The sequence below is a fragment of the Neodiprion fabricii genome, chromosome 5 (genome assembly GCF_021155785.1).
Source record: "Neodiprion fabricii isolate iyNeoFabr1 chromosome 5, iyNeoFabr1.1, whole genome shotgun sequence".
NCBI lineage: Eukaryota > Metazoa > Arthropoda > Insecta > Hymenoptera > Diprionidae > Neodiprion > Neodiprion fabricii.
The window spans coordinates 30624733-30642514 of NC_060243.1; the positions used below are offsets into that span (position 1 = coordinate 30624733).

At 41.1% G+C, this 17782-nt stretch overlaps 1 protein-coding gene and 1 long non-coding RNA gene across 2 annotated transcripts in view; both read left to right on the plus strand.

Annotated features, from left to right (window-relative positions):
- Positions 1-15487, plus strand: part of LOC124183045 — a 51850-nt gene extending 36363 nt beyond the window's left edge. The window contains exon 3 of the long non-coding RNA XR_006870916.1: positions 15051-15487. This is a non-coding gene — a long non-coding RNA (uncharacterized LOC124183045). The remainder of the gene's footprint in view (positions 1-15050) is intronic.
- A 385-nt stretch (positions 15488-15872) lies between these two features.
- LOC124182032 (POU domain, class 4, transcription factor 2-like) lies at positions 15873-17202 on the plus strand. The gene is made up of 3 exons (XM_046568810.1): positions 15873-15954; positions 16030-16458; positions 17084-17202. The coding sequence occupies exons 1-3, from the start codon at positions 15873-15875 to the stop codon at positions 17200-17202; spliced, it is 630 nt and encodes a 209-aa protein (XP_046424766.1).
- The last annotated feature ends 580 nt before the right edge of the window (positions 17203-17782 follow it).

Consider the following 17782-nt stretch of genomic DNA (forward strand, 5'->3'; position numbering starts at 1 on the left):
AAATAACAATTTCGGACGATGCGGTTGAAAATAAAGAATACAACGTCAATTCATTTTAATTGTTTGCTGAATTGACTGATTTAAATGTATGTAATATTTATTGCGGAATCACGATGACGAAATTAAAAAAAACTTCGTACATTATAATTGCAATTGGCAAGTGCTGCTGCACCGACGTTACTAGAAGCGATGTGTCATTATAAGTGTGAAAATCGAATAGGTTGATTGGGTGAGTTTTTTTTTTCACCTTTTTCACCTGCCTGATCAAGCTCGTGTTTAATCGTTTCGCGATTGTTTGCAGGAATGAAAACGTTTAACCGCGAACTTGTTGGCTGCAGTTTAACGTTTGTTATATAATATAATGTGACTATTTATAACTTGTTATTGTTATTGTTTCTCGATTCACAAATATATTCGTAAACAAGTAAAAAAAAAACCGTCGTACCTGGAAAAAAGAGTTTTGCATAAGAAGATTTTTATTCTTACCAAAAAATCTGCCAAATTGCTGTATGGCTGGCCCAATTTTGATCGAGATTTGATTTATTTTGAGTAAAATGAAATCCAAGCAATTGGCGAAATCCCGTCTGAATCGGTTCGTGCATTTTCGAGTTATTGTTTAAATAAAAAACTTATTTCGAAAGTAACTCAGGAACAGTTTCGTCGAAATCGTCTAAAATCCCAGAGATCTTAAGTTACGAAGAACCGCATCGACTGGGTCCAAAATCGTAAAAATCCTGCGATTACTTTTCGAGATATCGACGTACGAAAATAAACGCACGTCTATGTCTTACAATATAATAACCTACCCTATTTGTTATCATCGGGTGTGATGTTATCATTTTATTTCGACGATATTAAAACGGACGTTGGCGTGAAAATATCGCCAACGACGAAACGCCGCGGTTGCCGTTATAAAACGAGGGCTTGGATCAAAGATCAGAGATCAAACATTCGGTATTATATATATACGAATGTATTCTTGTGTCGTCCAACCAAACGAACGCCCCCCTCTCCCCACGCCCTCTTTTTAACCATCGAAATTGTCACACGACATATATCACGGACTCGGGAGGTTGGCTCGGATTAGGCTGGATTAGGTCAGGTTAAGTTAAGTTAGTACAAGTTAGGTTAGGTTATGTCAGGTCAGCCCAGGTCACCCTGGGCAAGAGAATATCATCGATACGTGCACAATCGTCATTGACAAGTAATAGTTTGGTTGTTTGTTCGTGGTAGCGTCATCATCGTACATCCGCTAAATTGTTTCTGATTAGGGGAATGTTTATTTTTTTTTTCAAATTTAACCTTATTTCAAATATCCTCCAGACGTATAGGATTTTGATGAGAACTTTTCCCCATTCGAATAACATGGGTATAAAAAAAAAGGAAGTGTTTAATCCAGTTTCCTCGCGGATTACATAATCCAAAATCGATTATACAGGTATGAGGTTGCAGGTAATTAATTAAATTGTCTGATCGAATATTAATAGCTTTTTCCTAGAAAGGATTAACCAGAAATTGAATAGTAGAAAACATCAGGACGTTTTGTACCTTTCGTTCGAAATGATGTATCGAATTCAACTTTTCAAGGTCTACACGAAAAGAACCAAAACGTTGTTATATCTATTGAGAATATGAAGCCAGTCCAACTGTCAGATCGTACCGCAGGATTATTTTGGAAAACTGCTCAATGAAGTTGGATTGAGTATTAAAAGTTTTTTACACGTCATTTAAACGGGAAGGTGTCACACACGGTGTAACGAGGCATCTCTTAGACCTGAGCTAAAAGTGAATCCTTTTAGAATTTAGAGTTCGTCAATCGGTGCTTTAACTCATTGGAATCAGCTACTCGTTGCCACTTCCATGTCATTAACACGAGAGCTCGACCTCGGACAAGGATCACTTGATTGATGATCTGCCCGAAGTGGAGAAGTAAGGTGAACGCGATGATCAAGCGCCCAGCGTATACCAAGAAGAGATGGATAGATGCCCTGTCATTGTTTCACAGATATGTTTCTTGATAAGGTAATGTTTGCCTTTACATTGTCGAGAGATTATTCATACCTTTACTGCTTATAATTAGACCATATGAGTACCTGGAGGGAACTTGGCCCATCTTTTTCCATATGTGGAAAGTGTCTGACAGACAGACGTGGTAATGCGATGTTTCGTCTCTTCGACGGACGATCCGATTGGTCTAAGTCACTTTACAAGTCACGTGACCGGTTAGGTACTGTTTCTCTCTTTGTTTTTACACATTTGGACAAAAAGACCGCGTCCAAGTAATATGGTGAAAATTAAACGAAATGAAAGTAAAAAAAAAAAAAGAATACATCCCAGAAACTCAAGATCAACAGCCAAATAACGTTTAAGTACTTGGTATACTAAACTTTATCGTACTCTCAAACTATTTGTGACACCATTAGCGGTTTGTACTCTGCATCATAAAGCTATCAAATGCTTGATGTGTTGGTATAAATAGTGTCATATTCCACGAACGATATTACGATTGGTATATTGGTATCCATTGACAGAACTTTGCACGCTCCTACTCAAAACATGATACATATTGTAACGACACGATGACGATTTGATGCGAACACGTGTCTTCGTGGTTTTATTATTACAACAAGTCCGATCTCGTGTTCGTGACATAACCGGACGGACGTAGCCGAGAATGATATTTAGCTATGACTCGGCTATTATTTGAACGGATATTGACACCTCAACGTGTTGGGTTATTATACACACATTCTGTTTTTGGCTGGTTGACGTCGCGGCTACTTACATCGCTCTCTCTCTCTCTCTCTCTCTCTTCCCCCCCCCCTCCCTCTTTCTCTTCAACCTCCGTGGTTCTCATAAATATCAAACAATGTCATTGACTGAGCTCACACAAATGCACCCGGTATCAAGGCAGGCAGTAAGCAGCACGCTTTTATAATACATTCGCCTAAATCGGATCATGCGATACAGGCGAACTCGATTATGTAAGAATTATCCGACTGACTTCTCGTTTCATATATTATACTGTGTATATTCGGTTGCGTATATTCCGATTACGTAAGGATTGTGCGAAACGTGAATTCGAAACTTGGGGTCAGGGAATTTCTGCGAGAAGAAACGTATCAGGACTTCAGGTTTACTTTGAATATCCAGTCTGAGAATTCGGCAACGTCGAAAATCCACGTATACGAAAGTGTCGAAGGAAAAGTGTTAAATATAACATTTACCCTTTTACTTGTCTGTCTTCGAATCACGTAATCACGAAATTTTTCTATAATCTGATGAACAGAAGTTCCGCAGCCGTCAGACTCGGCCACAAAATGCATCCTGAAAAGTTCACTCGATGTGGGAATCCATTGGAATGTACGAAGCTTCGAATATCTGTTCCTTCTTTTTTTTTGAAAGTACGTGATAAATTATCAGTCGACGGATTTACGAGCCATGAATTTTATAATATTTCACTTTTTCATTTATTATACTTGAAGATTCGATCGATCAAGCTTGACCGAAAAGCGGCAGAATCGTAAACGTATGGATGATAGATCATTGCAATATTCATCCACAAACATATACCAGTTCTTACTCTTCTCAAATAAGTTTCATTCGCTCTTCAGATATTTATCATTGAATCTCAGTAGGGTACTTGTACCGATTTGGGTGTCATCTTGGTACCAGTTATGGTCAGATTCGTCAGAAATATTGAAAACTTGTGTCCAAAACTTGCTCAAAATCAGGAATTTCAATAGTCATGACTCGAGCAATCGAAGCGATTAAAAGTAAACTTCTTGGTGATTACTGCAGACGGTACGGTAAACACAAATGATGCAGATCTATGTACCTAGCATGCAGGAATAATTTCTCGATAAAACTTGATCGATCGTTGAAAGTTCAGGTACGTAACTACGTGAGATTATTACAGTTGTAAAGATGGTTCGGAAGAGAACGTATCTCCCGTGAAAGGTAATGAGGAACCCTGCATCACGCGTCGTATGAAAAAGTCAAAAGGCTTCGGATTGAGATTTGAGCGGATGCACTCTGACGCAGAACTGCAGGTTGAGGAGGGGGAAACGAGTGAAGCGGTGTGACTGAGGAAATGAGAAAGGGGGCTTTTGGTAGCCTTGCACTATGAACCAAGTGGGTTGTGCGCCCCAGTTTCATCGCGCATGCACTCTCGAGAGCGCGGTCTGTGGAATCGATCCTCGGCGGCACCACCACCACCACCGCTACCAACACCACCACCACCATCACCGGGGTAGAAAATACCAACGATGGCGAGTAGCGGTGCATCCATCCCCATACCCCCAATGGTGAACCTGCAACCGTACCCCGGTTCCAAGGTAACCCAGCGGGATTCGCAATCCCTGGAGCGAGCGTTCAGCCAGCTCTGGAGGCTGCGGTCACAGACATTGACCCAGATGTCATTGGTGCCTGCAGTTAGTGTAGGAACCTATACAACTCGTCGTCCAAACGCTCTGCTGCATCGCCCCGCCAAATGTGCTTGGTACCCCGGACTGACTGACTGACTGGCTGGCTGGTTGGCTGGCTGAGTGCCTCGGAATGCGTTTATTCGAGCTGCATGCTGCCAACAACCGGTGCTGGAATTTTGGCTAATCAGCTGGAAATTTCGGTTGATAAATTTTTACTGAGGCTATACGGTTGAAATAACGGTCAAGTCTGCATGTGCGACACTCTTGGTATGTTTCTGTGAGGTTGAAGTTATAGCAATGTTGTTGCAACGATGCGCGCTCAGGAAACGTATTTAGTTGGAAAGTTCGGGATTTTCTGGAATTCGGTAAATCGGAAGGAAAGCAAAACGTGCGTACGCATGTTTTGAAAACTTGACCGCTTCAAAGTCGTTTTAAAATTGTCACATAGTGCTTTTATTCCCAATGCTTCGTTACATTGACGTTACTAGATCGACAGTCTTAACAAAGATAGTATCAGACCTCCGGTTCACAGATTTTACCGACACTTATAGGTTTTTTTCCCCCTAAAATATCGAGCTTCCGATGTGTAGTTTTATTCATTAGGCCGTTTTTCACTCCTGTTAAAATTGTTTATATCAGCAGTTTAACGAGTGGAATTACCTATTGAAAGAAACCCGCTGTGTATCTTTGCCCGACATATTAATTTTCATTGTCCTCTCTTAAATATTCAATGGCAGGGTTCTGATAGATTGAAATGTAAAGAGATATAACATTTCAAAGTCGTAGTAAAGTTTGAGTTGCGGATTTTCGAAAACCCGATGTGTTCTAAATCGAGCGAGGGAAGACCCAACGCATGGAACCAGACATCGGAAGCTCCATATTTTAAACCGAAACAACCCCCTCCTAGAGGTTTCAGCAGAATCTGTGATCTCGAGGTCTGATACTCTCCTTGCAAGTGGCGAAGATCAGGAAGCATGTGGAGCAAAATCAAGATCATAGCATCACTTCGGGCGATGATCCTCGGTATTTTGGCAGTACCGCAACAGCATGCGAGGTCACGGATAGTCAGGGCCAGGGTTTAGAGTTTGGATTCTCGAGGGAGGATAGCAGATGGCTGATGCATCAGCAAGCTGCGCATGTCATCAGGGGCAGTTGTACGTCGGTGCATAAATGTTACGGTAAAAATAACCCCGGTTTCAAAATAACACTTATAAGCGTGCACGAGCATACGCACCATCATGCAGCAGCGTGCCATGTGCAATGTCACCAAGGTCGAGTGCCTTTCTTGTAAATAACTTATACTTTAGGGCGATACGCTTGTAGAGAGTTGCTGTTGGTGAAATGGAGGAAGAAAGATGGATGAATGGATGGATGGATGGAAACAAAGAGGTCGATTGTGTTTTATTAGCATTAGTCCAACAACAGCGTGTAAACTCGTCGATCAATAACAGCCAAACGTGATCATGATCTTCAACAGACACTGCGAATGAATTTCCAGATAGCAACCGAACGAACCGTGACGTCATTAGATCCCGTTTCTCCGCCAATGACAAACTTCTATTCTTCTCCATTTCCATGGCACTGTTTTCTCCACGATTGTTTTCACGAAAGAAATACACGCGGCTTTTCATGTACCGCACAGCTGGATGATGTCAGATGCAGATGTTCAGCAGACTTGCGGAAAATGTCTTATAAGGTTTAAAATAGACTGAGAATTATTGTGCAGTTCTCGCATTGTCTTGAACTAATTTTAAAACCGTTGATCCATCTCCAAGAATAATTTCAATTCATTGACTGATTACGAGTAAGATTGTGCGTAGTTTTAGACATGCGAAAGGTTCGAGACACAGAATGGATCAAACAGGGAAATCTTTGTTTATTGTTAACGTAACTTCTCTCGCCTTGTGCAAAACGAAGCGGCGTTACGGTCCATCGGAATCAATTTCGCGCTTCAATTCACGCATCTTCTGTTATGATTTGTCCGATACCGAAGTGGTTTATTATCTACTTCGAGTTCAGAGCGAATATAATACTCGGATTTCAGATTCGATTATCCGACTGATTTCATCGTTCAGATTGAAAGCTTGAATTACGGATAAATTTCGTCCCCCGTCTGACAAACCCCTTCGTGACATTTAGACGCACTTCAAGGCTGAAGCCTACTCAGCTGTTCGTTCATTCGCCACTTATGCTCACAGTCCAGCTACGATTCGGTGAACATCATCGCGATTCGTGTATGAACCAGAGTCGAATTGCTGTCCTGATTTTGAATCGGAAAGCCTGTCACATTGCTGCAGAAATCAGTTTCGAACTTTCGACCTTTAATATTGATACCTGAACCCTTACAACCACGACGAAAAGGATCATTGATAACTTTTTACAACACGTGTTCCATTGCTTCTAAAGATTGGATTCCTCCGGCTGCTAACTTCAGCTTCGTCGTGATGTAAGGAAATAAGACGAGACAATGCGCACACGCTTTAGTTCAACTATTTGCAAAACATATCCAAGGTGAGGCAAGGTTCGTACGCACAGGGTAAACCAAAAAAACTCAGGTAATTGCTAACAGCAGAAAAAAGTCTGTGAAAATTCAGGGAATTTCAGATTCCAAAAAGCTTACGAACCTCGTGACGTCATACAAGCTTGATATTTTCTCCATCGGTGTCAATATTATTATATTTCCAACTTTTGACTCCAAAATTTGTCGTTTTCGTTTAACAGAATATACGGAAATGAATAAGCAATTTCAAGTAACCTATATCTACATGAATTCTATAACGTCATCTTAGATTGTGAAGGATATGTTTGTGGATGTATTTCAGTAAAACACTGGTAATATTTTATTTATCTGTCGGTTATATTTGGCAATATTTTAGAAACAGTTTTTTTTTTTTTTTTTATTTCGTTACACACGTCCACTTCCGTAAACTGTCGAGGAGAGAGGGAAGAAAGAAGCAAGAAAGTGAAACTGAAATCTTTTACTCCTTACTCCAACTCATGGACTCTGAAATCCCTAGGTTTTACTAGTCTAGTGACTTAATTTCTAGGGACTTTATTGCTACTTTCACATGGATCTTACCAGAATGAGCGAAAATCGTTCTTAACTTACGACACACTTTATTTTCTCTTACGTCATGAGCTTCATGACGGAAATCTGACGTATCTGGCGGAAAAGTGGGGGTATAGGCAGAGCGCGGTCGCCGATCCTTCGTTTGTTTGGCACGCTTAGGGTGGGTCAGGGCTTCGCGGTTCTTTAGCGTTCGATATCCCAGCCGCAACGCAAGGACGCGCGACGTAGGAGTCAGGCGGTCTGCTCTCGCGACGCGTGTGAGACGTACACGGCCATTAATTAGAACGCGGGTGTGTATGCGACGATGACGCGGTGTACGTATAAAGCGGCAGCCGCAGGCGGACGGATGTAGCGGAAGAGAGAAAATCTGCCGTCTTCCTTGATCGCCTCCCGGTTACTTCTTCTTCCTCTTCTTCTTCTTTTTCCTCTTCTTCTTCTTTTTCCTCTTCTTCTTCTTCTTCTTCTTCTTGGCACGCGCCATTCAAAGGCTGCCTGCTGACTTGGCCTCCTGGGAGACGTGATGACGATGACGCGTACTGGCCCCGGTCCAGGGGACAAACAACCGAAATTCATCGCAACTCGAAACGAACCGCTGCTTTGCGACAGCAAAGCTGGTAAGGCAATCCGGTGAACGTGGAATTTGAAAGATGTTACGGAGAACGAATGAATTCTTTCGTTAAGGAGATTTTATGATTGTCCGTATGCTAGTACTGACGTTTTTTTTTTTTTTTTTCAATATTATTTACTGTTTCATGAGACATACTCACGGACGTATCAGCAATAGTCGTTTCTTGAGTATCGTTCAAATTTTTCATATTCGTAAGGTGTATCAGGTTCTCTTTGAAAAATTGGGAAAAGTTTGAGTGAAATTTAACGAAGTAGAATCTGGTGAATATTTTTTTTTAACAATTCTCAGAGATTTAAAATTCAGAATCGACGTACGATATGAAACTTGCGTTTTCAATTTTAACTATTCCTAAATTTTTATTTCTTTTCTTTTTTTTTTTTTTAATTTTCCCTCTCTTTCAACACTTGAAAAGATTTTTTCGTTGCTCACGATTATAGTAATAAATGATAAATCGTGAATTTACGAGAATCTCAGTTATTAAATTAGCAAAGAGTATCGATTTTCGGCAAAATAAGTTCTTTGAATAAATTCAATTTAGAAAGATCGCTTTTGGAACACGAAAGTCATCCAGAAATAACACTGGGAAGAAGCGTGATTTTTTATTTTTATCTTTCTCTTCTTCTAAATCGTTATACTACTCAACCGCATTCGGTACGTCATAAGAACTTGATCCTGTAAATATTTTCATAACCATGAACTTCAAATCATCGTAAATACTATCGTACGGAATTAGACTATTTTCTTGCTATTTGCAACAAGTGTTTTTCGCATACGGTACAAAGAATGAGAAGAAATAAAAAAAAAAAAAAAACACCTTTCTACCAAACACGTCTGCTATTTTCTTTCTCCGCTCATTAATCTCTGTCTATATTAATATATACCGCCTAAAAAAATCAGATGCACGAATTACTCGAGCATCCTTTCTTGCCTGTCCTGGATTTGTTGATTTCCCACGAAACGTGGATCACTTGTGGAATAATGACGATGACGCGTTGAGTACGCACATGTATGCCGGGTTCGATGTACGCGAATTGTTTATCACGAATAAACGCGTTGGATAGCCGATTCAATTGCATATTCCTCCTCATACTCCTCGGCGTACGATCCTTGCTCATCGTTAATTGATTTTATTACTTTTTATTGTACCTCTTATTGGCAGTTATTTTTCGACTAGCGAACCGCGGCGTGTTCGTCGCGTTTTTGGCACTGCGGGGACATTGACTCTCTCCGTTGATGACTTCATACTCGCGCGGAGAAAAAACACCACGTGTCTCATCCTGACTGCGCTCATTCTTTTTCTTCTTTCAGTTTTTTTTTCAGTTCATTTTTTTTTTCTTCTTTCACGATCATCTCGCAACGCTTGATGAAATTTGGGAATCTGATATTTCCTCGTTCTTAATCTCTCTTCTTTTCGTCGTCGTGCAGGTGCGAATTGAGGCGCCAAGAAATATTCTCAAATTTTCAAATCCATTCGAAATCACTGTTTGTACAGTGTCGGGTAAACTGGAACACAGCTGCACGTGTCACGATTAATGATCAGCTGCACGATGGGGGGTCGAGCGTTATCGTATCATACTCGTTCAAATTGTATACGTAACATACACGTAATCTGAATACTGTATATTCGATGATTACGTATGATAATATATATATATATATATATATATGCACGTATACATCATACGATATCAGAGAGAGAACGGGTCTATATGACACAAGTAGAAAAACGTTCAAGTTTAATTGATAAAAACTGGTCTAAGTATTGACGCGAGCACGTGTGCGAGTTAGTAAAGATGGGAAGATGTAATAAAAATTTTATATCCGTTCAAAGTTTTCCATTTACTTTGTTATAAATGCGGTAGTAAATGTCTCGGTATCAGGTATTTTTGCTGTTATTTTTTGTTTTAGTATTTATTTATTTATTTATTTATTTATTTATTTTTTATCTATTGCTTTAACTATACGTGTTTATGAATGTCACTACTTCCATGCTGATCGTAACCACAAACTTACAATGTACGTATGTATGCAGTATTGTAAGTTTGCGGTCACGATCAGCATGGAAGTAGTTACATTTATATACGTATGGTTAAATTTTTTTATCTTCAGCTTGCGTAACGTAGCAGTTTTGTTATGTAATAAATGTGCTGCTGCTCAATAGTACAATGACAACAACGTGAGACTTATAGAGTAAAGCTTTGAACTTGGAAGAGTGTAATTTTAATCTTCGATTACTTCTGAAATATTATCGCGATTGTTTCTGGTTTGGATGTGACGGTTTGAAAGACTGTAAAGTAAGGTATTCGTGTTTTTTCATTATTATTTCGTTTGATCGTGCAGGTTTGACGGAGAATTAAAAATCCAAACTTTTTTGCTGTTAGAATTTGATGATTTATTGAGTTTCTGTCATTATTTTTTCTTACACACTGATTATGAGAAATAGACCATAAGGTAAAATTTGCCTTCAACCTATTGATTCAAGGGTCAAGATAAATCACCGAAACTCTCGGCTAGAAATATTGTAAACACTGACATATTTATTTTGGTAATAAAGTTAGCCAAACCGCGAGTCTAGATCGAGGAGATGAACGATTGCACGATAGCATGTTTTTTGATCTGGAGAGGGAAAAAAATGATCGGACCTTCTCGTCGGATGGAGAACAAGCAAATTGCAAGGTCGGGTTAAAGGACGAATGCAGGGTGTTACGTGGACTGGAATAACGAACGAGGTATACTCATCGAACGGTTCGTTGGGTCCGGTTATACTTTTTAGTTGGCTTCGTCGTCTCCCCGATTATATGGTGAAAGTTGATGGAAAGGGCAGGCAAAGCGCGGCGACGGGTCGCCAAAAGGACATCGAAAGGGCGCCGACGACAAGACCTTTCACTCTCCTTATGGCACGTCGGCTATCGTTCTATCCGGCCTTTCCGACGGCCCGGAATTCACTCGCTAATGGCAAGCACCCGCCCGAGTCACTCAGGTGGGACGGAACCGGGTGCGCTGCCCTTTATAAATATTTGAACCTAAAGCTAACGTTCGAATTTCGGAAGTACGGTTTATGATTCGGTCCATCCCGAGTGAAAACAGTGAAACTGCGCATGCGTCAAATAATCGAACTCTATTGGTCGGCGAGATTATCGTTTTCGCCCGCAAGACAGGGTAGCCAACTTGATTCGAAACGGGATATCGATATTTTCGTAACTCTCACGTATCGACTGACGAATTAAATCTTAGCAGTCATCGGTGGTTACTCGATTAGTAATAAAAGTTTGCCTAGTCTTATCGAATCGCTGTATCGATTGTTTTAAGTCTGTTTAACTTGAAGAAACTTTCATCATCTGTATAATATCAGTCAGCTGAGTTTCACAGCTGAAGTTTGAGTTGGTCAGACTGCGTGAAAATCAGACATCGCGCATGCGCAGTTGGTCAATCAGTTTATTAAGCTTCACTGTTGCGTCCTGTTTATACTGTCCTCGACTAATCCAGATTACTTTTCGACAGAAGGTAAAGAAAAGTCAGGGAAATCTGAAGTCGAGAATTTGTGACCCCCTCCGAATTCCAGGATTTGGGCGATATTTCAAATGGTTATCTATTTTAAAAGTGTTTTATTACATTTCAAATTGATTTGAAGAACAACGAGGTTAAAGTTTGCAGCGTTAATTAATGTGACTATGCATCGTAATGAAAGATTATGATTTTAAAAATTTAGGTTAACCAGATATTACTCATACTTTGTAAATTCAAGTGATTATGCAATTCAAATCAATACTAAAGTTGCAAAATAGACATTGTTTTTTTTTTTCTTTTTCTTTACCGATCTTTCGTTACGTTAACGTTACTGTAACTTCGACACAATTTTACGGCCGTGAAAGCTCGAAATCTCGAAGAAGACTGAACCGATCAATGACCCCGGAAGATTCGGACCGATTTCCCTCTCCGATTTCCTCCCTCGGTATCCTTCCTTTCTCTCACGAGGTCGGAATCCCAAAGATTCCCGTTTCTCCTCTCGGCTCGTGCGTCAAAGCAGCAGCCGCTAACAAAACACAAAAATTAAAACGACGCCTGCGGTTATATGACGGTTGGACGTTCTTGGACCATCCACGTTGAGATTTGGCAGGTGTACAGTCAAAACAATTTAAAAACGAAGAGATTATAATAATTGGGTTGAACAAATGCAGCTGCGAAGGTTAATTGAGTTGAATTATCAGAACAATAATCCCTCGATACGGATATGCAAAACAAAAAAATTAAACAACGTTTGAAGCAGGACGTTGCTGATTTAAGTTTTTTTTCTAATAAAAAAAAAAAATTGCCACGGAATGCTTCGTTCAAAATTTCTTCAAGATTTTTAAAAACCAAGTAGATCTGTCCGATTTCACTCTACGATGGCTCGTTTTATTCAAAAGACTTATTTTCTACAATATTACTGAAACGGATTTTCTATTCCTGTTTAATAGTTATTTCAATACTGCTATTGTATTGACCACAATCGACGCCGTTGCGATGTTGTGAAATATTTAACAATGCCAAGATAAGAAATCAAAATTATACTTTCAGCTCATAATTGGTAGACAAAAAACGTTTCTTGAATAAAATAAGTCACGATAGAGTGAAATCAAACGAACCTACACGATATTTGAAACGCTTTAAAATGCAGCATCGACATCGAACCTCTTCTTCATCGTTCCAGCATTCTCGGTTCTCGCACTTTTCTAGATCAATCTTCGCGGTAGCTTCGAAAGATAAAATTATCGAAAATATACTCAATGCGCGACTGCTATCTCTTTGTTAAAAAAATGATAGTAAAATTGTTAAAAAAAATATGGATTTTCATCCGACCTGCAACCTATTTGAAATTTTTCAAATTTCAATTCAATTATCGAATCGAAACATTTCATTCTCGATTTTTCCTCACCTACTTACGCTTCTCCGAATCGACTCTCCCGAAAAGTATGACTACGCAGTCCTCGGCCCACGTACCCGAGGGACCACTGGGGCAGTGGCCCACGACCCGAGACGAAGAAGAATACTATACGCTCCTTGTGAAGATCTCGCTGGCTGTTCCGAGCTGTCGGACGGAGAAGGACGGTGGGAGTAAACGACTCCTGGTTTTCGGGCCCATAGCTGCGTAGAAAGTTGGGCCCCGAGTGAAGGGGGGGGGGGGGGGGGGGGCCTTGGTTCCACAGTTTCGGCAACTGCGTCACGGTGTTCGCTTCGCGCAGAGACACGTCGACTGTTGAAATTAACGACGCGGAAATTTTTACCCCGGTATAACAGAGTGCGGTTCGGATCGGGAAAGGATCGACTGACCGACCAACCTGCGGGTTTTACATCACGTCGATATTTTCACGCGATTCGGTCAAGGTGACTTCGCGATAAAGTTGTAAAATCGTTCGCCTTTCAAAACCTGAAATTGCTGTTCACCGTCGAACGGACTAATACGTAACAAGTGTTGGACAGGTGCGTTGAATTATTTCAGCCACAGTTATAACCTAGGGTTTTAAGCTGTTTTACGGAAATTCTTTAGCCGCCAGGGAAGCATATTTCTCGCCGACGGAATTAGCGTGATTAGCATGAACGTAAAAATCTGTTGTGGCTATACCCTTGGGCGAATGGAACTCGCTTAATCCTTTCGATCGCATCGAACCCAACTATCTCTCACTTACGATCGATGGTGAAATAAGATTTTCGACCTAAGTCGTTTTCGGTTATTTTCCCCCTTTTGACTCGCTTCTTATACACGTCACACGGTATAATTCGTTCATGGTTAATACGGATCCACGTGTGCGCATCTGCAATATTTATACATGGTACTGTTGACGACAAATCGACTCGACATGACCGTTTGAATCAAAAAGTTAGGAGAAGACTAGAATCCTGACTTGCAACCCGATGAAGCTCTGCGTGCTATCGAATATACGCTCGGAAGATAACTATTAGTAAAATAATTTTAGGCAATCCTTTGAATGTCGCTAAGGTGGTAAAAATAACACCCGGATTCAATCGTTTCGAATGTTTTAATTGTGAAATGTTTTCTCAAATATTGTCGATATTCTAGGTTGTGTTGTGTTCAAATTTAGGTACTCGGATTAATTTCCAATGCACTATATAGTAAATATGTTGCTTTACTCAAGCTCACCACCATTCGCACCGAATGATTATTACACGTTGACACATCGAACGATGATAATTTATCTAGACAAAAAAGTTTAGCGAAAAACGGTCGTATTATTTTTTATACGTAATATACGCCGCAGGTTATTACCGAGAAATTGGATAAGGTAGACGTTTGTTACTTCATAGTTGTTTATTTCCTCACTATAATGTACGTTCAACCTTCGTCGTTGTCTCCGCTGTTGTCATGAGTAGTTGTTCTCTTACGATGAGAAAAAATTTTTCTATCATGTTTTATGCCTACCGTTAAAATGACGAGAATAATTTTACCGTTGTGATTACAGGAAATGAAAATACTTTATAAATGAAAAAAACTAAAAAAAAATTTTTTTATTTGAATACGGAGGGGAATTGTATAAGATCAACGCAAATGATGTCACAATAACAGTAATTTTATTTATCACGTCTGTAACGCTGCGTAAGCAAACGCTCTGCGATATAACCTGTTGGTGTATGAAACGTTAGTTCGATATTTAAATCTATCATCGCAAGTATCAATTTTTGATCACCATCAGTTTATCGGACGAAAACCCCTGTATAGGACAGGCACTGTGCCAACAACTTTTTAGTTAACGTATATATGTATATACACGTATGTATTGTGTAAAGATTGATGTGAAGAGTTTTTAAATTGCAAAATTTCAATAATTAATTGTATCATGTATCGATAAGACGATGTCATCAATTATAGATTCGAAGCAAATTAGTTTATGGTATATTCCTAACCACGTTTGTGTATTTTTTGTTGCAGATACACCGATCGTATTTACCTCGCAACCCGTGGTATAGGTCTAAGGAGATATCATCGGTATCGAGTACGACAAAGATGCGTTAGAAAACTAACGTTTGTTAAGCAACATCGAAAAGAGGTTGAACAGTAACAAAAGTTATCACGAATCAGCCCTCGACGTATTCGAGGAGTGAAGTGCGAGAAAGGTAATCCCCGATAAAGTGACGCGTGCAGTTTCATCAGGCTCTGGCGCGAGCGAAAAGAAAAAGAAAAAGAAGAAGAAGAAGAAGACGAAGAAGAAGAAGAAGCGACAGTGGAGAACGCGGCCGCGGGATGTAAACGTCCGAGAATGAAAAGTTTGTTTAGTTTTTCTACGATCAATTGTTGTATGTAAGAAGGGAGGGGATAAAAAAAAAAAGAAAAAGAAAGACAGAAAGAAAAGAAGGTGCGACGAAAAACGACGTTGTTTCCGGGACGCGGCCTTCTTTTCGCCGAGTTTAACGATAAAACCAAACAGGAAGGCGAAGCGACATTTCTCCGAAAACCCCGTTCCCCTATCCCTCCCTCCCTCCCCCTCCCGCCCCCCATCCCTCGCATGACCCTCGTGAATTTTTCGGCCGGAGGTACCATCCTTACCGACTTATCGGCGCTAGGCGAACGCGAGGTGTGCGTTTATTTGACCGTGGTGCGTCCGGTGGGCGCCGATCGGCCAGTTAAACCGGAGTCACGGTGGCCAGCCTAGTGAGCGGCGGCGGCGTCGCGGTGCGGTACGATGAGGCGTCCGTGGTGGCGGGAGCTGGGGCCGTCGTTTTGGCCCCCGCTACCCGGCTAGCGCCCTCTAACATGGACACCTCCGAGGGGCCCGCGGGCCCCCGAGTCAAGGCGGAGACGCCCGAGCACTTGGCCAGCACTTCTCTCGCTGGCGGTGGAGGAGGAGGAGGAGGAGGAGGAAGAAGAGGAGGAGATGGTGGTGGTGGCGGCGGCGGTGGAGGAGGCGGAGGCGGAGGCGGCGGTGGCGGCGGCGGAGGCGGGGGTGGGGGCGGCAACAACAACGCGGGAATACAGAGCGCCGGTAGCGCCGGTGGACTCTTCGCCGGTATTGCGAGTAGCAATAAGCGGCCACGACCCGACGACTGGTTGGCGCCCCACAGTCCCAATTCCCCCGAACCCCTGCCGACCCAGCATCCGCTTTACGCGACGCCTCAACAACAACAGCAGCAGCAACAGCAGCTCCATCATCACCAGTACCAAGTACCCCAGCAACAGCAACAACCCCCCTTGGCCCACTCCACCCCGCTCACGCAATCTCAGACACAGACTGCACCGACTACACAACAGCCTCAGATCCCACAGGCATCGAACAACAACGGATATGCCAGTCCGTTGAGCTCAGGCAGCTACGATCCGTATAGTCCCAACGGCAAGATTGGTGAGTAAATTAGACTTCGCACGTGGATTTTTTTGTTTTCGGTTACTTCTACACTGTTTTTTTTTTTTTTTTATCTTTCTTCTTACTTTATTTCTTTCTCTCTTTCTCTCTCACCACTCCCTTCAGTCTCTCTTCGTCTCGGGGTTATTAACTCTCGTTTATGGAATAGTAGTGAAACTAGGGTATCTTATATGCTAGTTTAGAAACGTTGAACGTTAAATATAACGCACTATGATGCGCAGTACAAAAATTGTTTTGGTTCGTGAATATGGAATAATTTATATACTTGAGACATGTATATATATGCATATATACGTATGTTGCCAAAATTTCGATCGATGGAAAATACTACAGTAAAATCTTGAAAAAGTAAATGAAATTTGATAACCTGTACGAATAGTAATGGTAAATGATAAGACTCGAAGCTCAATATTGTGCTAATGTATATTCGTTTATTACCGGAACATACTGCTGTTAGATATATACGCATATCTAATTTCAATTAACGCAGCGTTCAAAAAAACGTGTCGATATGTTGGTTTCTTCTGTACATAAACAATGAGCCCATTTGATATAGTCATTACACATTCTTTTTTCGGCATGTGAATGTCCTGTGAGCAAATAGAACGTACACTCAAGGACAGTGATTCGGTGACGGCTAATTTCACAGACAAGTCGGTTACGTTGGCAATGGAGAATCAGACCGCAGCGCCACCGCCGGCCGGTCGCGAAAAATCGGCTTAACCTCTGTGTTTTGGTTTATTTTATATCTTTGGGTTAGATTCGACAATCACGGATTATGTTATGTTTACGAAGATTGAGCTTGTTTCGCGACCGGTCGGCGGTGGCACTGCGGGCTGATTCTCCATTGCCAACGTGACCGACTTGTCCAAGAAATTAGCGTCGCAGAATCACTGACCTCAAGTGTATTCGTTCATGGGGTGTTGAACGTGAAAGTATACAGCTGACCTTGAACGGAATCGTTGGCACTGTATGTTTTCGATGCGTTAATTTATATCGCGCACGTGTTTCCGATGGCCTTTAAACGCCAGTCAGTCAATGACCGTTTCAGTACGTTCTATACTGAGATCTTGGGATTTATTTTCTTCGATAATTGATACAACATTGGGAATCGTGTTGAACATTTCACCTTCCGTGATATTTATCTGTAACAACTAGAGTTGAAACTGAAATATTTCGCAATATTATCCAATTCTGGCTGTAATAAAATAGCGACAAATCGTCACTTAATCACCGCTCTATTAGGTATATGAAATGTAATTGTGCAGAAAATCGAACAGAATTAATATCATGTCCAGGACCG